Source organism: Colius striatus, chromosome Z (genome assembly GCF_028858725.1).
Source record: "Colius striatus isolate bColStr4 chromosome Z, bColStr4.1.hap1, whole genome shotgun sequence".
Taxonomy (NCBI): Eukaryota; Metazoa; Chordata; class Aves; order Coliiformes; family Coliidae; genus Colius; species Colius striatus.
This window is the reverse complement of record NC_084790.1, coordinates 85772358-85793868: the sequence shown is the minus strand read 5'-3', so window position 1 is coordinate 85793868 and position 21511 is coordinate 85772358. Positions and strand designations below refer to the sequence as shown.

Here is a 21511-nt window from a genome sequence, read left to right as displayed (position 1 = left end):
GAGGAGGCGAAGGCGGGAAGCGCTGAGGGAGAAGCGGCCTGTCCCTCCCCCCCCGCCGCGGACGGGGACTCCACCACCAAAAAAAACCCCCAACACCTCGCAGCAGTTATTGATGGGTTACGCAAATTCAGTTTATTTCGGCATTCAACAGGAGACAAAGCCTCGGTGAAAATGAAGGCACTGTTCAACATCTATGTCTCCTATAAAGCCGTCACTCACTCGGTTTTTTCCCCCCCCCTGGAAAAAACACGAAGAGAAACGGCTTAAATCTACCTTAAACTCCTTTGTCCTAATTTGCTACAAACACAAAGGCTTATTGCTAAGGATAGGCTGCTAATATCTCCAAAGGAAGAAAAAAAAAAGCAAAATCTTGTTTTTCCACAACTTGCTAACAGATAGCTCCTATGTTCCCCTCCCTCCTCAACTCTAAACACCCAAAACCTCTTCAAGAACCGAGAAACAGATGAAGATACAAATGAGCTAAAAAAGGCCATTTTTGAAGCAGTGATGCAATCCAAGGAGTGACTGCAAGGCTGTAGACCTCTAATAAAGCCAAACTAGCAAACGAGGAGTCGCATGATGCTGCCAGACAATGGGCTACTAAAGTTGCTCAGTACAAGAACGACACCACAATATTTTTAGTGGTCAGACCTTCAGCAACACAGGAACAGCTGCACTAAACCCTCTAGCAGTCCTGTCTGGTATACAACCATGCTGAGATGACACATCCCGTGACTCCCATCTTCCAACATTCATTCAATAACTCCTGCAACTTCCACATTAAAGAGAGAGACATAATCTGTCTTTGTGTAGAAAAACCATAACAGCATCAGTAAATAGAGAAAAAGAATTTTAAAAAGCCCTGCTTTATGAACAATTTTTTATATCAAATAACATATTCATTAAAAAGAGACAAAAAAAAAGCCAGGAGATTTCCTGAGCCCAAAAGCTCAAAAACACCCTTTGCTTCCTAGCTTGGAGTTGTTCACATTTGCTAGCTGCTTCAAAATAAATTCAAATATCCATTCTAGACTTTAAGCACAGATTGTCTTGCACTAATACATGCCCTTGGAGGCGGGAAAAAGCAAACATTGCCATAAAATAGAAAGAAAACATTCTAAATCCCCATGCTCATGCAGAGTATTTGAACCTCGTATTCAGAAGTTTCTGTTTAACACCACCATTGGAATCATCTGATGTGTGTATAGTTAACTGAAGCCCATCCTGCCATCTCAGGTATGTTTCGTCTGCATGTTTCAAGAGTAGATGAAAAAACTGCAGAAGAAAAACTATTTCAGCAGTCTGTTACACTGTCTAGTGCTGTCTAAAGCCACAAATCCAAATCTACAGTAGCCTTGCAAAGCTGTGGTATGCAAGATCAGGGTATGTTACTGTAGGGCAATGAAGACTGAAATTGCCAATTGACATCACTTGCAAAAGATTTTCCCAAGTCAATACAGAGTGTTCTTTGTGTTTCATATATGTAAACCAAACTATTTAGCAAGAAGGTCATAAATTATCCTTTAGCATTCATCTTTACGAGTCTCTTGTATCATCAGGAAGAAAAACAAGTGATCTTTTCATTTTATTAAGAAAACATCCCCGAGTAGAGAGGCTGATATCCACTGTCTTCTCTCTTGCAAGTAAGCACGCAGACGCTCATCATGCCAAAGAACTGAAAGAGAGGGAGAAAGATATTTAATTCTGCTGTATTTTGTTACAGACCCCATTTTCCTGATAGCAAGGACATCTTTTTCAATATTAAAACACACTTTGAAAATGAATGTCCAGAAAGTGATTTTTTTTTGCCTATCAATTTCCAATAATAGTCCCATATCAACTTTTTTCTCTCCTGTTTTCACCCACACCATGATTTGCTTTCACATTTCATTTAATTCAATCATCTAAGTCTATAAACATCCCTGCTAGTTTCATTCCTAGTCATATTTCTTATTCTGTTTATTCCAGGACAATCTAAGCAGGAGACTATTAATTGGGTTATAACTAAAACCAAAACTTCCATGAGCAGTTTTTCAAACCCCAGTTAGACACAGCAATCCTGCTTGTTTTTCACAAAGACTTCTAGATCTAGGGTTTTTTTTTAGCACACATAGCTGTTTGTACTTCCTACCAAATGGCCAGGATGGATTTTCCACTGACTTGTCAACCCAAATTTCCTACTAGCTTTTTGGATCTCTTTTTTTTTTTCCCATCAGGCAGATGAAATTGAGGCAGTTGGAAGAAAACAAGAAAGAAACAGAACTGGGTCTGCTTCAGAGCCAGCAAGAGGCTGTAGACTAATGGGACATGGTAGAAGAAAAAGCCCTGGGATCCAAGTATAAACAGTATTATTTTCCTTGAGGAAGGAGATAAAACTTTTACCTTCACAATAGCAAACCCCAGGATTACAAGCATGGCATAGCTGATAACACTCTGCAGCCCAGACTCCAGCAACTCTGCACAGCCCTGCCATGAAAGAGAGAAGTGAAAACAAGTCAGATGTAATTCAGCTGGATGTTCTTTGTTTTTTTCCCCCCCTGCATCTCTGGTACTTAAAAGGAATCAGGTCCTTGTAAAGCCTGTTTAACCAACCGCTGCAGATTTGAGAGCTTCCATTCTTGTCTCCTAGACCCAACAGCTTGTCGTTCACCTCTTGCATGGTGACAGGCACTGACACTGCTTCCCAGAATCTTCTTTAGCTCAGGTCACTCAACAAGCACTCAAAACTCAAAGCCATGAAGAACAGCAGTGGTATCTATAAAATTCAACTTACAGGCTTGTGCCCCAGACTGAAGGGCCCAAATATGCAATTCTCCAGATTCATGGTAAACCATGAAGACTCTCTTCCCCTACCCCAGATCAGTTTCAAGAACGACATGCTCATGGCTAGTGCTCTGGCCTTGTCATGTTGCTTCTATACCAGCAGATAGACAAGACCAGGCAGCCAGACTGGTATCCCTCCATCATCCACCTTTTATAGACTAATACAAGAAGGAAGTTAGCTTGAGGAGAGAAGGGTTGATGAAACACATTGCTGAAAAGAAATGGTTGAAATGATCCCTAAATCTTGCCTGAAGTGGTTTCCTCATTGGTTCTGTTTTGTTCAGAGAATGATCATGGTCCAGTTCTTAAACTGGTCCCTTTATCCTCACCTGTGTATTGAGTTCTTGGGGCTGATCCAGACTCCCTGTGCAGTTCTTCACCATCTCTTGCCTACAGCAGCTCAGAGGGACACTGTTGTTGCTGGTGGAATTATACCACTGTGTGGTTGTCCAGTCACTGTAGTTCTTTACTCCACAACAATGAAGCTGCAAAAACACCGGACAGTTACAGCGATGTGCAAGTATGTACCTCCAATATGCCAGGGTTGTGTTGAACCTCTCTTAGGTATACTAATCAAGAGCTGCCGCGAAGTTTTTGGCTCTTAGCCTAAAAAAACAGCTTGAAGCCAAAAAAAAAAAAACCAGCTCTAAGCCTACTTCATGTGGCTCTCAACCCAGGGTCCGATTCTCAGCTGGGTGGGAAGAAATCAGTCCTACTCAGTGTGAGTGATAGCAGAAATCTTCTCCACTTTACTGAAAGCAGGCTCTAACTTCTATACACAGCAGCTTCAAAGCCAGCTCAGCAACAGCAGCTAATAGGTCACATTTTCATGTTCATCCTATGTGCACTTTCTGCCATAAGCAAGCTCCCTCACATTTTCCCATCTTGTTTTTCCCCCAAGTTGTTTACCACCTTTAGCCAAAAACAGCCTGACCTTGACGGAGCAGAAAGCGACCTGCTGTCTACGTGACAGCAACTGCTTTAACCATGGCTCTGACTCTGGTCGTGATTATGTATCAAATCCATATAACTAGAGCCCAGGCTGCCTTGCCCCAACGGGCCCAGCATTATACCCTGAGATACCTGTCCATGCTCCCTCATTTTTTCTCCACAAAGAGCTGCCCACAGTTTGCAGCAGATTTACAAGTAGCAGGACTTCAAGAAAACAGCTGAAGAGATACAGATCAACCTCCCTTCTCCTATGATAGAATGGCAGGGGTTGGAAGGGACCTTTAGAGATCATCCAGTCCAACCCCCCTGCAGAAGCAGGTCCCACCTAGATCAGGTCACACAGGAATGTGTCCAGGAGGGTCTTGAAGCCCTCCAAGGAAGGAGCCTCCACACCCTCCCTGGGCAGCCTGGGCCAGGGCTCCCTCACCTCACACTGAAAGAGTTTTTTCTTATTATTACCTCCTTTCTGGTTTATTCTTTCTGAAAGCTCTAACATTGAAGTGACAGCTTGCAGGATAGAGCCTTCTGTCATCTATTTTATAGTACAGGACTTTCAGCAGCAGTTGCTCACATGAACACATTTGGTCTGATCCAAAGGCCACTCATGTCAACAAGGTCATTCATTTACCCCTTCCCCCTCCTCTTCCCAGCCCAAATTCCTTGTTTAGGATCAAATTGTTATTTTCTAAATAATTCCCAGGACAAAGTCAATATTTTCTTACCTGTTCTTGCAAGTAGTTCACAACACTAGACTCTGGATTTTTCCCATCATACTGCTCAAAGACTGAGTGCATTGTGCTTTGCACATCATTTTTTACCTATTTAGAGGAAGGAAAGAATCCATATTGTTTTAACACATTTTTTTCTAGTAGGAAACTGCAAAGAGATTTCTACCCAGCCAAGTCAAGAAAAACAAAAACAAAACCCACAACAAAGAAAAACCCCCTAAAATACCCAAGCAATGTTTTGAACAAAATACAGGTAGCACTTAACAAGAAACACATGTCTGGATGTAAGTTTGCCTCTTCTTGAAGCCATCAGCAACTGTTTAACCCAACCTAAACACTTGTAATCCCTGATAGACACTGTTGGCAACCTGGTGAATGCATAAAGACTGATCCACATAAGAGATGGTGGCATCCCCGTTCCCACCTGCCCCACAGACTGAAGGATAGGGGATGGAGTGCAAGAAACGTGGATATATTGGAATCCCCTAACAATGCAAGACCTATTCTTTACTTTTAGGTTAGTAGAGAGATGATAATTCTTTGCTTACCCTTTCCCTGTAAACAAATCCCAGGACAAAAGCAGATACTTCTGCAACAAAGATAACCATGATAATGGCAAAGAACTGAAAAGAGAAGAGAGAGACCATAAGGAAGAAATCCACAGCCTTTCATTTCAATTTAACATTACCCATGACATTAATTTATAGTGGTAAGTCAACACTATCTGTTTTTGACCCTTCAATCATCATAGCTTCCAGAAAATAGTGTAGACTAGGAGATTAACATGCATGGCTGTGACTATGACTGTGGCTCCACAGGACCTGTGCCCAACGCCCCCTGGACACAGACAGGGTGTCATCTGTGAAACATTTCACAGGGTGACTGTTGAGTGGGAGACTGCACAGATAAACCAGTGGCTGAGCTCAGAGCATTGCATACTGTTGAGCTCACAGAGAATCATAGAATGGTAGGGTTTGGAAGGGACCTTTAGAGATCATCTGGTCCAGCTCCCCTGCAGAAGCAGGTTCACCTACATCAGGTCACGCAGGAACGTGTCCACGTGGGTCTTGAAGCCCTCCAAGGAAGGAGCCTCCACACCCTCCCTGGGCAGCCTGTGCCAGGGCTCTTTCACCTCACACTGAAAGAGTCTTTCCTTATGTTTAAGTGGAACTTTTTCTGTTCTAGTTTCATCCCATCACCCCTTGTCCTGTTGCTAGATACCACTGAAAAAAGAAGGAGCCTTCAAGGCGTCAGCTAAGGGCCTCAGCTTACTCACAGCATGGACCCATGAACCTTTCTGGCTTTTTAAAAGTCATTGTAGAAGCAGCCAAGGCATGCTTTCAGGATTAAGAGAACTAAAGTCAGCAGAAAAACAGCTATATCCCTGGTTTGCTTCCTTTAGAAATTCACATCTCTTTCCACAACACTGATACCAGACTTCAGAGTTCTCATTTGTAGACCCCTGCTCAGATTCCTTAAAGTTCCACTCCTCCTCATTTGTAGGCTCCCAAATCCCTATCCTCATTTGCTATTTCATACAAGCATGATTTAGAATCATCCACAGTACTTTAAAGCACCAGGGCTGCTTATCTATTGTACAGACACCTGTGAGCAGGAGGCCTTCAGAACCAGCCTAAGAAGTGGCCGAGGGAGGGAGCCTTGAGGATAGTTGTATTTTGACTAAAAACCATGGGATCAAGCAGATAAACAGCTTCAAAACAGCTCTAGCAAGACCACAGTGCCCAGAGCGAGATCATTGCTCTGTAAAATATATAAGGAGTGTTTTTTCATTTTTTGGGGTGCATGTTATGTGGAGCAATCCACCATGCACCCAGCAGTGCAATAAACTAACGACACTTCCTAAACCATAAAACCAAGTTTGGAGAATGCTCTTCTGTTACTGACTTCATTAACAACACTACCTTCCTTCTAAAAGCTCATCTCCAGCAAGCTGGAGTGATGAAAGAAGAAGAAACAGCCTCAAATTGCACCAGAAGAGGTTTAGATTGACAATCAGGAAGAACTTTTTCCCCTCCAAGAGGGTTGTCAGCCCCTGTGCCAGGCTGCCCAGGCAGGTGGGGGAGTCCTCAGCCCTGGAGGAATCCCAAAGCCATGGAGCTGAGGTGCTGAGGGCCATGGGCTAGTGGTGGCCTTGGCAAGCTGAGAGGAGGGCTGGGACTCCAGGAACCTAAAGGGCTTTTCCAACCAAAATGATTCTATGATTCTAAGCTAGCAGAGGCAAAGCCATGAAACTCCACAGCTGTGGGTGTTTGGCAATACAAATAACACTTAAGAATAAACTTTTACTTTCTGTCATGTGCATCATGAGAAGGTCTAGTTTAGTAACAGGGTGAAGAAGAGGACATGCAAGAACATGCAAAACTCACCAGCCCTAGGCCAACTCGAGACTCCCGAAAGGTGGAACAGCAGCCGATCAACCCAATGATGAACATCACCACAGCAATGCAAATAATGATGGCAGCTGGCAACAGAGCGTACTTGTCCTGCAGAAAGTTGTCATAGTTCTTGTAGGTGTTAACCACGTATGCCCCAACATAGCTGAGACCTGCTGCTGCTGCCTGAAATGCAATGAAGAACATTGTTAGCAGTTAGTTATTAAGCATCTGCCCAGCAAAGCAAATATGGAACTTTCTGTAACAGTACAATTAACTTTTCAGCTTTAGGAGCAATGACTACAGTATGCAAAGACCTAGAAGAAAAAACATGCTGCAACTGAAACCACCTACCCATTCCAACTTTAGCACAGAGAAGAGAGAATGTGCTTCCTGTGCATCATCCCCCTACTAACAAAGCACAGCTTCAGCCAAATCGAAGCACTGGAGCCTACTGACATGCATCAGCACCGTCTCTGCAAGCTCTCACTGGCTACCCAAGCCCACCTACATCCTACCCAATGCTGCATCTGGAGGCATCAGCTTTTAAGATGCCCACCACAAGGTTTATAAGGTGCCCACCATCTTAAGCTTTGAGAAGCTTTTTGAGACAAACTCATCCTCTCCACTCTTGCAGCAGCATTAACCACTGCGGCAGGCACAAATATTCTTTATCTCAGCAAAACACAGTCCCTCTTTCTCCTGGAGGAAGTGGATTTCTGCAGCTTTTGAGATAGACTGTCCTTCAAAAGGATGTTTTGCTGATTGAGGCAGTGACAGCTGCCCAACTAGCAGCCCTGGAGACCGAGGAGTGCAGAACTGGGTACAGCCCTCGAGATAACAGTGACAAACTCAGCAATGCACTGCCAACATCTCTCCAGAGTTACAACACCTCATCCATCCTCTGTAATCCTGCAGCACAACACTATTGCCTGTAAAAATGAAGCACTGACCATACTCACGTTCTGGAAACTTGAGGGAAACTATTCTGTTTTCAGTAGGCTACGGATGGGTTTCATCATACAGCTTACAAGCAGTTTGTTACTTCCTCCAGTGCTGTAGGTTTTAATTAAACCAAACACTCCTCACACTGGAGCTAGAACTTGCTAAATCCTTAACCTTGTTGGGCTCCTTCCCCTCTGGGCAGGTCTGGTGCCTGCCCTTCAATTACCTCCACATCCTTCATCTCAGACAGCTTTCATCCCACACCACTCTTGCATTCCTGGACTCTGCCTGGACCTCAAAATTACCAGGATCAGATGCACCAAGTGATGAAGCCAGGGTCAAACTAACCCTAAGAGACATTTAACACATGTCAAGCAAGTTCCTGCTGTGCTGGGGCTTAGATACAGTAGGTCCTGTACAAAGTAAGACATCAGAAAAAGAAATAGGATCATCTGTTCAAGAGGCACTTCTTTTCCCCCTCCACATGCATTGTGTTTTCAGACAGTGCTCATGATTAAAGCAGTTCTTAAAACTCTCTTTAACTTTTCCTCTCATTGAGGAAAACCTCTTTCCCATTTCCCTGTCTGCAGGCATACCAGAGCTTCTTCCTCTCAGGAAGAGACCAATACAGCTCATGGGGCACCATTGCCTCAAGCTTCACACCACTGTGAGAAAACTTGTCTTTTGCTCCTCTAACATCACACTTGTACCAAAATAGGACTAGCAAAGTCCCTGGAGTGGTAGGAGTCTAAAGGTGAGCCTCCCTAAAGGTAAAACTGCACCTCCATCCTGCTTTGCCTTCAATTGCACAAAGAGAGTGAGGAGCAGGACTCAGTGCATCCTGTATTTCTGGCCTGAAGAGCTGGATGCATGTGTGGTTATCCACCTGCTCTCCATTCTGGAACACCATCATCTGGGCAGTGGCAGCCATGGAGAATGAAGCAGCACTCCTGGGCTAACTATCACAGAGAAAAACGTGATGATGGGATTTACCCAATTTATCCTTCATTTGTAACACTTTCTAGGATATCCAGCACCGTCATTGACTATCTTGTGCTCTGCTCAGCTGCTCTACCACCAGCTCAGATGGGAGCTCAAGATCCTAAAAGGGTTCAGAGTTTGGCCCCTGCTCCCATGGTCGCCAAGGAAAACATCCCAGTGACCACAGCAGGAACAGTGCAGCACTCTGGGTTGAGTTAAACTCCTCCATCCTCATGGCAAAAAGAACATTACATGAATGAGGCCACAGTTACTGTTGTAGTTGTCCCATCCTGACTAACACAACTGTGTCTGCTGCTGAGTTTTGAAGCTTTCCTGGTAAACATGGGCCTGGCTGTGAGTAATGGTGTTCTGGTTTCTTAGGTTTTGGGGAAGTTTCAGGTGGGTGCACCATGATTCCCCAGCACGCACCAAGTCACGGTTCTCTGCCTTGAATACAGACACAACATGGTGATGTGTCCACAACAACTGTGCTTGTCCCCCAAAAATCACCTCGTCATTGGTTCCTCTGCTGCTGCCACCATCACAAACCTAACGGAAACCAAACCTAAGTTATGGCTTTACAGTTTCCAGGCTAAAGAAAGTGCTGCCAGGTAGTCACCCCAAACCAAAGGAGGAGCTGGTCAGTACCACCACCAAGCCTCCTGCATGTGCATTTCTAAACCAAGCGCTCACATCAGGGCTTCACCACCAACACAAACATTTTTCCTGAGGTCATCAGCCTTTGTTGTAGCTCAGTGCCCAGGTAAGGATGACCAACCACAAGTTGTCATCTAACACTGAGTGTCCACAAGCTCAGGAAAGAAAACCCTGAAGGGCTGCGAGACCCTTCAGAAAGGCTGATGACAGAGGAAGGCAGTCCCTGGGGAAAGGCAGCAGGAATGCCTTCACTGCAGGAAAGGCAGCACAGACTGAATAGTTGAGGTACAAAAAGACATAAACCACATTTTTGGGACATAAATGAGTTGTCCACATTCAGCAGCAACGTCACCTCAAAGTGTGGCCAAGAAAAGAGCCTTGAGACTTAGTTAATGTGTGGAAGTTAACGTGCAAAGTGCAAAGTCAATCGTTTGACATATTCTGAGAATGCCAAGCCCTGCTCCTTGGCATGACTCCAGTCCCAGCTTTTGCAAGCAGTTCTGTACTTCTGAAGACAGCCTGCTTCAGAAGTCATAGAATCATAGAATGGTAGGGATTGCAAGGGACCTTTAGAGATCATCCAGCCTAACGTCCTTGCAGGAACAGGTCCCACCTAGATCAGGCCACATAGGAACGTGTCCAGGTGGGTCTTGAAGCCCTCCAAGGAAGGAGCCTCCACACCCTCCCTGGGCAGCCTGGGCCAGGGCTCCCTCACTGAAACAGGTTTTTCTTATGTTTAAATGGAACTGTTTGTGTTGCAGCTTCATCCCATCACCCCTTGTCCTGTCACCAGTCACTATAGAAAAAAGTGCTGCCTCATCCTCCTGAAAAACACCTCTCAAATACTTGTAAGTATTAATGAGATGCCCCCTCAGTCTCCTCTTCTCCAGACTAAACAGCCCCAGGGCCCACAGCCTTTCCTCAGAAGGAAGATGCTCCAGTCCCCTGATCATCTTGCTGGCCCTGCACTGGCCTCTCTCCAGCAGTTCCCTGTCCCTCTGGAGCTGGGGAGCCCAGAACTGGACATAGGACTTCAGATGAGTACATGATGCATTACACAGAAGAATCTCCCAGCTCTCCATCCTTCAACTATACACTCAGTTTTCAACCTGCTCTCAGTGTGCCCAACACACAGTGCAAAGCAAACATGCAGAGGACTTGCTAAAGATAGACCAACTGTGGAAAACTGACAAAACCTTCATGCCTAGCAAAGGGTTACCACACGTGAAAAAAAGAATGAATTTAAAGTAATTGTGAAGGCAATTCACAGCAGTCCCACAAAGCCAGGACTAGCAAAGCTGCAGGACAGTAAGCCAGCATCAGAGGGTCCAGCATCAAGTTGAGGGAGTTTCTTGCCCAAACTTTATCAATGCAAATATAGACCAGTGCTTTCACAGTAAGTATTATTGCAACACTCAGGATTGTCTGGGTTCTGGTCAGAGATGAAACATAGCCAGCAAGAGGTCTACCAGGATGTCTGAACTTCTGCTTCCAAGCAGAAAAAGGAAGTGTAATGAGGTAAAAATAAAAGACTTTGGGTAATGATCTGGCATAAAGGAAGTTTCCATTTTTCCCCATGAACTCAGATACAGCCACAACTTCACCTGTGGTTTTTAATTCAAACTGAAGGTTTTGAAGCCTGAAGAGCAGGGTCACTCAGCGGTGGAAGGCTTTTCAGCTAACAATCTGTTCCCTGCTGCATTTTTGCAGGTAAGAACCAGAACTATACTTCAAAAATGGAAAGGAAACACTATTTCAGTGCACAAATCTTTGAGCTCTCCCATTTAAGACTTCCCAGTACTTCAGGTAAGTTCAAAATCTAGTGGAAGGATTTTTCCCCCCACCCTGCAAAAACCTTCAGCCCATTCCTAGATGCAAGACAAAACTTTTGTAGACAAGAGGTAGAACAAGAAATGTCCCTTGCACTGATGAAGATAGGCTTTAAGTCAAAAGTGTGGAGGATGCCTGTTAAACAGGTATTTGTGCTGGACCTCGAAAAAAAATGAGACTTTCCAGGAAGCGCTCCACCTCCAGCCAGCAGCACATCCTAACCCTACCCCTTCCTCTCAACAGCCCCATCTGACTCACAGAGGCTCCCAGAAACTCCACTGGTATTTCTTTACAATCAATGCTGATGATTCCCATGAGACAAGCTGAAGAGATGAGGCAAAAGGAAATTTTGCAAGAAAGTCCCTTTTCACAGCTGAGCGAGCAACAAAGCTGAGACTGTCTCTGCTGTCTCACCTACCACAGCTCAAGGACCTAAAGCCAGAGTTACTTGCTTTTGAAGAGAAAATCCTTTAACTGGACTACATCAGCAGACCAAGTGATGGAATCAGCACTCTGAAATTGGAGGATGCTGGGAGAAACCTTCAAAAGCAACCCCCACCAAGCCTTGAAACAACAAACACTTCTGGTTTTAATTTTATAGCTGGTAGTTTGGCTCCTTTACTGTATTTTAATGAAGTCTGGTGGCAGACAAGGAAGCCTACGCTGATAAATGCAAATGAACACCAACTTCTGCTACCAGCCATCACGTAAAGGGCAACTTGTTAAAACAAAGAAGGGAAAGTGGAAAAGTGTTTGTTCTGTTTGACTGATAAATGCAAATTTTAGACATATTTTTTTCTTTTTCAGGGCAGTTGTATAAAGGGAAGTTTAAGGGGCCCCTTCTATAGCCCTGACACTGAAAGTGTCCTCAAGTATTTGCATGGCCATAAGCCTCTCTAGAAGATTGGGAGCTCACAGTCATCAGCATTGAAATAATTCTCCTTCTGACAGTGGGACACAAAGTAAAAAACTTGTTGTAGTCTCAAAATAGTAGATTTTATGTATTTTTTTTTCCAAGAGCTGTCCTGTTCTGCATCAGTGAGGCAGGTTGGGCTCTTCCTACCCTTATCCTCTTGTGTTTCACAGGCAAGATGGAATATTCATGTGTGTGTGCTGGAGAGAGTTCCAGCTTGTTGTATATGTTGCTTCAGTGAAGCAGGAATATATACCACTAATATATCCTATATACTACAGCAGGAATTTATGCCCCCTGTGTACCTGGCTCAGTTGGCTGGGCTAAGTGGGGAAGAGCTGGGTGAACACTTGGCGAGTGAACCTAGTGAAGGAAAACCCAGTGGTTATGGGTTTGCTTTCTTTTCACTCAACCACTCAACAATTTTAAATACCTGCTTTCTGTCAGGGTTCAGAGAGTTAACAAAGCCATAGGGTTAAAAGGAAAAGCTGTAAGAGCAGGGAAGGATGCAAATTCATCAAACAAGTGTGTTCAGTGAGAGGCCTCCTCTGTACAACAAAACAAGTGGGATGAGACCTGAAAAAAAAGCATTTCTCCCACATGAGACAGGACTTTCCCAGGACCAGCACTAGTTATCTGCCACAGCACAAAGCTTGGGCTAATTGGACCTTTTTAAAGATAAACAGTACTATTTACCAGACCAAGTACAGCAGTTTGTAGAAAACAACCACACATACCTGCTGGAAGAACTACCAATATCCAGACAAACACTCCCTGAACCCCTCCCTTCTAGCTCTCCATTAGACAAGTCAGCTAACAGAGGTATTTTAAGGCTTGAAAACCACTGTCTTTGACACTAGTACCTTTGCAGGGATTTACGTCAGAGCACCTCACACAATGCAAAACTTGATGCCGATGTTTTGCCATCACACTCACCAGCCACGTTCACTGGGATGCTGTCACCTTTTCAGCAACTTTAATTTGCCAGAGGACAAATCTGATCTAGGTGACCCTGCTTCTGCAGGGGGATTGGACTGGATGATCTCTAAAGGTCCCTTCCAACCCTACCATTCTATGATTCTACGACAGGTTAGGGTATCAACTTCAATTGTCAGTTTGCCAAGCGTTTGCCACTCCTGTGCTGTCCCCATGCCTCCTACATCTAGAATAAAACTCCACCAACACTCAACTACAGCTGCATATCCCATCCTCAATGCAACAAACAGACAAATCCTTTGCTCAAAAGGCTTTATGCAACATGTTTGCTATCAACAATTGACTACCCACCAGCCATCAGGCATGGCAGGGGGAAGTACTCCTTCAGGTCTTTATGTACATCATAAGACCCCCGAGAGCCTTCTCATCTCAAGGCTGAGTAGCCCCAGCTCTTTCAGCCTGTCCTCACAAGACAGACACTTCAGTTCCACCATTATCTTCATTTCCCTCTCCCAAGCACATCTGTATCTTTTTTTTCCTGTGAAAACCAACACTAGATCCAGTACCCAGTGCAGAGCAGAGGGGGAGGATCTCCTCTTTCTACCTCCTGACAATACTCCTCCTCATGCAGCCCAGAGTACCCTCCAGCTTCTTGCAGTGAAGACACGTTACCAGCTCATGGTCAGCTTGGTGCCCACCAGGACCTCAGAACCTCTTCTGACAAGCCGTTTTCAAGGACATGAATGGCTCTGCTCACTGCTGTCCTACAAATCCTTTAATTTCTGAGGCCTTGGCTTCGTTTTCCTCCACTATTTTTTTCTTACCGGACAAAAAGTAATCATCAATTAAAAAACCCTAATGTACAAGTTTCTGTCTGTTCCCTCAGACACTCAGGTTGTAAAAACACTGATTTGCAAAATGGTAAAAAATACCAAACTCAGCAAGTTTTGTTCTGATCCAAAGCCATGAGCCCCTACCAAGCTGCCCTCAATTGCCACCAGCCCCAAGAGCCACTTAAAACTGATCTCCTGTCAGTCATTAGCCACAACTTAAAAGCCCTTAAACCACAGTCTCCTCACATGAAGCACAGAGGTGGGACATGACCAGCAGAACTGCACAAAGCCTACAAAGCCAGGGAAGACTCTCCAGAGTACGTGACATCTAAATATTCAGCTGTGATGTACAACTGCAGGGCATATTGTAGTTTGCCTTCAAAACATACCACAGGACTGCGTGGCGGGTACAGTGGAAAGGGGTTTCTTTTTCTTCCTCAAAACAAAACAACAAGCAGCAGCCAAAAGGCTCCAAAAACCTCCTCTTTCAGGGAGGAAAAAAACCCAACACCCTAAGCCAACACCTACATGTAGTTTTTACATGCTGCAAACTCATGTGCTGAACAGGGGATTCTGGTTTTAGTGGGTTTGTTTTCAGGTTTAATTAAATAACTGTTCTCTTAGAGTTGTCCAAACACGTCTTGTTCAGTTCCCCAGCCCTAACTCCAGGGTTATTTTCCCATCTCTAAAAGCCAGCGTGCATGCAATGAAGCTAAGTGGTGGGATGTCCTCATGGAGACATTGCACACCAGTAAAAAGCAAGGAATCCTGCCCCAAGTCCTCTGCCTTCTAATGCTTAACCTTCTGCCTTGGGGTTAGTGTGCTGCTGATAATCAAGACCATAGAGCATCACATATCTCTGAGGACAACAGGAATGCTATTAGGAGAAAGTGACACTGCCCTTTCCACTCTGATTCTCCCCAAATACCAACACAGACTGCAAGGCAAGAGCTTGCTGTGACCATCACTTCAGCTGAGCATGGATGGATGTATAGTATGCATCTGAATGACCATTTCAAACACAAAACACCCTCTAGTTCAATATTTGCCTTCAGAACTACCCTAGTTTCTTAATAAGCTGCTTCTGGCTCAGCCACCAGATCCTGCAACTAAACCAAACAGCTGAACTGCAGTGCAGCTAACCCCAAAACACGAGGAAACCTCTTAGAGGCAGTGACAGGGCAGATACCTCTTAATCTGCCCTGAAATGATGCTTGTCACCCAGCTGAAAGGGAAGGGATGTGTTTGGTGGGACCACATGCCTGTTGCATGCCTCTTCCATATGAGAAAGCATAGGTTGGGATTCTCTGCCCACAAAGGGATCCTGACAGCTCCACGGTAAACCAATGAAGTTTGGCAGGGAAATCCTTTCAGGGGAAGATGAAGGAAGCACCCAGTTCATACTACAGGAAAGAGCTGCTTTCTATTCCCTCTGGATAAAGCATCCTCCAGTTCTGAGCTTCTTGCAAAGGGGGAGCAAAATGAGAGCAGCTGTAGTTACCAGAATCATTCACCATTCAGACCTCTGCTTTCAGAGACCAGCAAACTGTGAGACCTGTAAAGAGACCAACATGTGTTTGGGGACAGATCCATAACCCAGCCATCCAACGGGTCTTTTCACAGCCCCAGGGACCACTGTGGACAGCCAGAATAAGCTTCTTTCCCACAAAGGAAAGGGTAAAGTTTTACACTATATCTGTATCATCATCTGAAGACTTCCCCCTTCCTGACCACACAGCACTGACATCTGAGTTTTAATTTTGTCCGTGAGGTCACTACTCACACACCAAATTCCGTTTTCCTCAAGTCAGTTAAGTTCTGCTTCCTGATTTCCAGCAGAACAGTTTACAATAAGGAGGAATGTTGCCCTTTTAAGGCACACTCAAGTGGATCACAATGAAGTGTCCAGGTCTGAATCAAAGCCCTGCTATCAGACCTGTGTAGTGACTGCTGGCTCACATGGATGTCTTCTCAGTTCAGCAGCAAGTTCACAGCAGAGCTAGAAAGGAATCCACCCTTTCCCAATTCCCACCCAACACGCCTCAGGCAGGGTGAGGACATGCCCAGGCCTCATTAGTCTCAGTGCCACAGCTTCATCAGAGGGGCAGAAATAAGGAGCCAGGAGGGAAACCTGTCCCAAGCCCTTTCATAACTGGATCAATGACCATATCTTTACCCATTGGATGTGCTAAAAACTGTAAAAATAAAGCTCCTAGTTAAGCAGCTTCTTCCACCACGGACGCTGCTGAGTCAGACTGACTCCATGACCCATCAGCACTGTTTCCCCTACATGGGAGGGGGGAGGAAACATTCCACAGCTCTCCCATCCTCCTGTCAAGTATCACATGAGGCATTAAAAAAAACCCTATCAGATCTGCCTGTCTCCCACTGTCACATACAGCAGGCAGCTACAGGCAGGAGTAAAAATCTGTCCAACAGCAGATGGAAGAAAGGTGAGAAACAGGTCACAGGGCTGCTGAAACCTAGACCTCTAACAACTCTTTGGACAACACCTCCATCCTTTAAAGGACATGAGTTTCTAGAACAAATCATCTCCAACATAACCTTTGCTATTCACTATATGTTTAACACCATTTAGAGGTGAAAAATATCTCCACTGCACTGTTTTTAATTTAAGTATCCCGACTTCTCCGTGACTGAGACGTCAGAGCAAGCATTCCCCAACCGCTCCTCACCAGCATGACTGATTCCAAACTATTCATAGATGCAGGAGCCTTTTTTTCTTTAATGGGTAAGTTTATCTCTCCCAACTACTAAAAAAATATTTAAAAGTGATACCACAGCAATATTGGGATTGCTTGAGCTTCCAAAACACACTCAGTACACCACTGTACAGTTCAAACCACAGACACCTTGGACTTGGATGCACCAACTGCAAAGGAGCTAGATTAAAAAGACTAAACACTTGAGGATGCCCAGACCAGCATGAGTATCTCAAGGCAGAGATGACAATAGCTAGTACTCCAAAACACATTTGGTTCATTTTCCCTGAAAACTCCTGGGTCACAAATCCAAAGGTATTTTCAAAAAGGGTATTGGAGAGGGTGGAGAATGCAGATGGGGGACAGCTGGCCACCAAGAGCTTTGCAGTGCGGGGATATCCTCATCAGGGATCAGTGGGAAGGCAAAGCCTCTCTCTCTCTCTGTTCTCCAGAGAAGGGATGACTCTTACAACCATCTGGAGTCAGATCCCAATGCAGAAACTGGCGTTCATAGCCATTCCCAAAGAGGCAGAACCTGGCTTGGTTTTCTGAAGAGTCAATAAATTAACCCCTGAACAACCTAAGCTCAGAAGCACCTTGAGCATGTGCGGTGACACCAGACTTTAGAGACGTCTCATCTTTTTTCTAACCTTAAATCCCCATCCTCACTTGCTGTTTTATACAAGCATGACTTGAGTTGTTCAGATCTCATTATACAGAAATACCAGAGGATGAAACTTCCACTTAGCTTTAAGATTCCCAGTTTCTTTCCTTGGATGAACAAGTGAATCCCAGAAGTTCTCCTCTTTCCTTCAGGGAGCATCATCACATCCCACCCAGGCCAATTCCCATCACAAAACACTGCCAAGAACATCAGTCTCCTCCAACCAGGACAACATCCACTTAAGCCTAATTAGTAGGTGCTAAAAAGCAAAATTGGAGGTGGGCAGAACTCCCACAGTTTGAAGCACCACCCTTGGTACCTGTGTAGTTAAACCAGCATCAATCAATGCCTTGTCTGTGTTGGCTTGCACACCCAGAGCCCCTTGATCTCACCCTTCCCCCAGCAGAATGACCTGCAGATACAATGCTGAGCCTGGTGGGAGGTTTTTTTAACCTCATTTAGGATGCCCCTATTTGTCAGGCTGCAAAAATCAGTCCTTCTTCACTCCTGCGCTCCGATAAAGATCAGATATCCAAGTGAGAATTTATTGCCTTTTTAGGACATTTCCAAGCAACAGCCTTTGTCAGAGCAACATAACTGCACCAGCTGCTGAGTACATAGGTGGTGAATTGTTTTCCACAATAATTTCCAAGCTGGGTAGGATTTGCGGCATGCAATGCCCCAGCACCAGTTCCTCCTTTGAGAGGGACTCCAATATTCCTTGGAAATCTTATATTTTCATCATGATCTGGAGCCTTGTACTTGGTAGAGCCCCAACAGTTAGAAGTGTTCTGAAAGAGCATAAAAGAGTCAGCTCTTGCTTTCCCCACCCTCCTAAAACCTGAATTCCAGGTTCTGTAGCTCTGCTGCAGGAATGCTATTACCACACATTAAATGCCACAGGCTTTGGGGCTGCATTGCTCTTCCCAGGTACAAACCCCAAAGGCTTGGTCTGGGTCACCCCAAATTCTGAGGCTATAAACAGGCAGAAGGATTATTACTGACGGTTCATGGATGCAGATGACCCAGTAGCTTCAGTTACAATTAAAGAGTTCCCCCACAGCAACAGACACACTTCTAGGAGCACATGAAGTTGTTGTTTAACATTTAAAAGCAGAGCAAGGATGATGATCTGATGTACACCAGAACTGAAGCTCAGGGGATTTCCACATACAAACAGGGGGATGCTAATGTTTCTCTGCAGGTATTTACAAACAACAAAACACCACCAAACAACTTCAACGTGACAGGCACAGATCCTGAGCTCAGGTTAATGGAGGCCCAGCAGTAAGGCAGCCTCCTCTGCGTCAGGCCCATAGTCTGTCACCTGGAACATAGGCAATGGATGCAATGGATGCATGCTGAGCAATGGATGGTGCTGAGCACCTCTGAAGGAAGCACAGGACTGGAAGGGAACAAGCTCCTCACAACCCCCAGGAAGACCCACATTTACAAAGCAGAGCACCACAGCCCACAGAACCACGAGACCTCAGGTGGTAATTCACATGCTAGTTCCATTTTTAAAGTTGTGGGTTTTTTTCCCCATGTAGCTCCTCTCATTGGGAAACCTCTGGTTCTTCTCTTTAACCATCCCTTGCTTTAGAAAAGTCCTCTGCCTTCCTTGTTACCCAGTGCTGCAAGGCAAGGTGATGGGGGAAGTGCAGAGCAACCAGGGTGTCACTGTGCCGAGCCCTAACCCAGGCTGCATAGCTCCTGACCCTCGCTCTCGGGCTACCAGTGGCCTATTCAAAGATTCCTTTGCAGACAGCTGTTGAGAAAGTGAGTGCTGCAAAGCAGCTCTGAACTCCCAAAACTGTGCTGCCAAAGCACACGAGGTTGAACCGGGCTCCTTCTGCAAGAGCAGCAGGCCAAGTCCTCAGATGATGATGACGGCTGGGGAGATTATGCAAGTGTCCCCACGCAGGGCAAAAATCAGTTACCAGAATTGAAACGGCCTCTTCTGAGCAGCCACCTACTCCAGGCCCCGTGGTCACCGTCACGAGGCTGCTGTGCCACCAGCCTCCCCTGCCAAGCTCTCCCAAACAAGGGTGGGGGGCTTTAGGCTAAAAAGCACACAACCCCACCTCCCTCCCTTTCTGTTTTATTTGATTACTTCTAAATAATTATTGATGAAGCGATCGAGAAAGGCACAGCTGTGGCAAAACACAGTTGTAACAAAGTTCTCCACTGCTTTCATCTCCCAAGCACTTCCTCGCCCCACGCTGCGAGGGCAGCCCCTGCGTAATGCCCTCACCCCACTGCAGCCAAACAGCTCCCTTTGTTTCCAGTCACAAGATGAGCTCCTAGGAGTGTTTTTAATGGCATGTCACTAAAGCAATCTAAAAAACCCTACTACATTAAAAACACACCGTAAAAAAAAAGCCTCCCACATGGTTTGGGTTTTTTTCCCTAGAAACTTTAAAACCCCAAACTTTCTTGTTCTTTACCATATATGTGTAGGGTTAGCAATAGGAATTAGTAAGTCGCTAGCAAACTAAATGCCCAATTACTTCTAGAAGCCTGGGCTAAGGAGAACAGGGTCACGTCCCACAGCAACATCTTCTTCCAAAGCCCTTCCTAAAATCATTTCAGATCGTAAAGTACAACCATCTCTCTGAAGAGCCGGGACTGAAACTCCGCGCCGAGTGCGCAGCAGCACCCCCCACCCCAGCAGCAGCAGCACCCCCCACCCCAGCAGCAGCAGCCCCCCAGCAGCCCCCCACCCCAACAGCAGCCCCCCACCCCAACAGCAGCCCCCCACCCCAACAGCAGCAGCCCCCCACCCCAGCAGCGGCACCCCTCCCCCCCCCCCCCCAGCATCCCGCGGCGGTACCCAGAAGGCGAGGCTCAGCAGCAGCAGCACGGTCTTGGAGGTGATCACGCCGCAATCCATGGACCCTTGGGGCTGAGAGACGAGAGCTGCAGCCACGGATCACGGCCGGGCTTTGAGTCGTGCGTGGGGCCGCCCCCCGGGCCCGCCCCGTCCCGTCCCGTCCCGTCCCGACCCGTCCCTCCCACGGGAGGCGGGCAGTGCTTCCCCCGTGGCCACCGATACAGTGTGCCAAAGCAGGGGGTTGGGGCACAGGCTGGGGGCAGGCGTTTGACGAAATCATTGTTGATTTCAAGGTGTGTTTGGGTTTGTTTGTCAGGTTTGGTTTGTTTCGAGTTTTACTTCTATACTTTCGAAACTGTCAAGCTTTTTTTTAAGCCGAGGATTTGTTTGAAAAGCTCTGGCTGTGGCTAAAAAGAGTTGCAGCAGATTTGCCTTCCAGGATTGCCAACCCACAGCTGTCTCCCTCACTAACACTTATAAGTGGGTGTCAGGAGGATGAGGTGACATTTTCTTGCTGTAGTACCCAGTGAAAGGTTGAGAGGGAACAGATACAAGCTGTAACACAATAAGTTCCAGCTGAAACATGAGGAGCAAGTCCTTTGGTGCTGAGGTGAGGGAGCCCTGGCCCAGGCTGCCCAGGGAGGGTGTGGAGGCTCCTTCTCAGGAAGTTTCCAAACCCACCTGGACACGCTCCTGTGCCCCCTGAGCCAGGGGAACCTGCTCTAGCAGGGGCTGGTTGCACTATAGAGAGCTGTTCCAACCCCCAACCATTCGGGGATTCTATGATCAAGCACTTCTCATCCTTTCTGGTTTGGCAATATCTCATGCCCATGTTTTCAGCTGCATGTAGTGGAGATACAGCTACAACCCAGGTTTAAATGCTCTGCAAACCAAAATGTGAGGCTGAGCAGCCAGAGGGCAAGGGATTTGAATTCTAGTGACCGCAGAGGGGATGACAATATTGCTTTATTTCCATCAGCAAAAGCCTCTTGGATTTTGTGAACAAGCTGAAGGTGTAAGGTGGGCAGCCAAAGGCTGATTTTCCAAAGAAAACCTCTGGCAGCCTGAACCTCAACCTGTGCTGAGCTGCAGGATGCAGCCATAACATGTTTCCCCATCTTTGCCCCTCCCCAGCAAAAACAGATGTGAGCCAGTTTCCTCCAGGGATATAGATTTTGGAAGGGTTATGCTGCAACAGGAGTGGGAAATCACAGAAAAGGGTTGGACTGGATCTCTAAAGATCCCTTCCAAGCCCTACATTTCTATGATTCTATGAAAGGGAGGTGACTGGAAAGGGAGGT

General features: G+C 45.9%; 1 protein-coding gene across 2 annotated transcripts; it reads right to left on the bottom strand.

Annotated features, from left to right (window-relative positions):
- Positions 1 to 106: 106 nt before the first annotated feature.
- Positions 107 to 20329, bottom strand: LOC104559683 (tetraspanin-36). 2 transcript variants are annotated; one of them, XM_062018242.1, is made up of 7 exons: positions 20211 to 20329; positions 6890 to 7081; positions 5051 to 5125; positions 4497 to 4592; positions 3153 to 3308; positions 2383 to 2466; positions 107 to 1675 (listed from the first exon to the last, which is right to left on the bottom strand). In XM_062018242.1, the coding sequence occupies exons 1-7, from the start codon at positions 20268 to 20270 to the stop codon at positions 1589 to 1591; spliced, it is 750 nt and encodes a 249-aa protein (XP_061874226.1). In that variant the 5' UTR covers positions 20271 to 20329; the 3' UTR covers positions 107 to 1588. The 2 variants fall into 2 exon arrangements, with proteins under 2 accessions (XP_061874226.1, XP_061874227.1); XM_062018243.1 differs by lacking the exon at positions 20211 to 20329 and adding an exon at positions 7478 to 7522.
- Between the last annotated feature and the right edge of the window lie 1182 nt (positions 20330 to 21511).

Coding starts and splice junctions, on each gene's coding strand:
- LOC104559683 (XM_062018242.1), bottom strand. CDS start 20,270: ATGGATTGCGGCGTGATCACCTCCAAGACCGTGCTGCTGCTGCTGAGC. Junction 3,309..4,496: donor TGAACTACTTGCAAGAACAG/GTAAGAAAATAT, acceptor GTGTTTTTGCAG/CTTCATTGTTGTGGAGTAAA. Junction 2,467..3,152: donor CCCAAGAACTCAATACACAG/GTGAGGATAAAG, acceptor CTTTCATGGCAG/GGCTGTGCAGAGTTGCTGGA.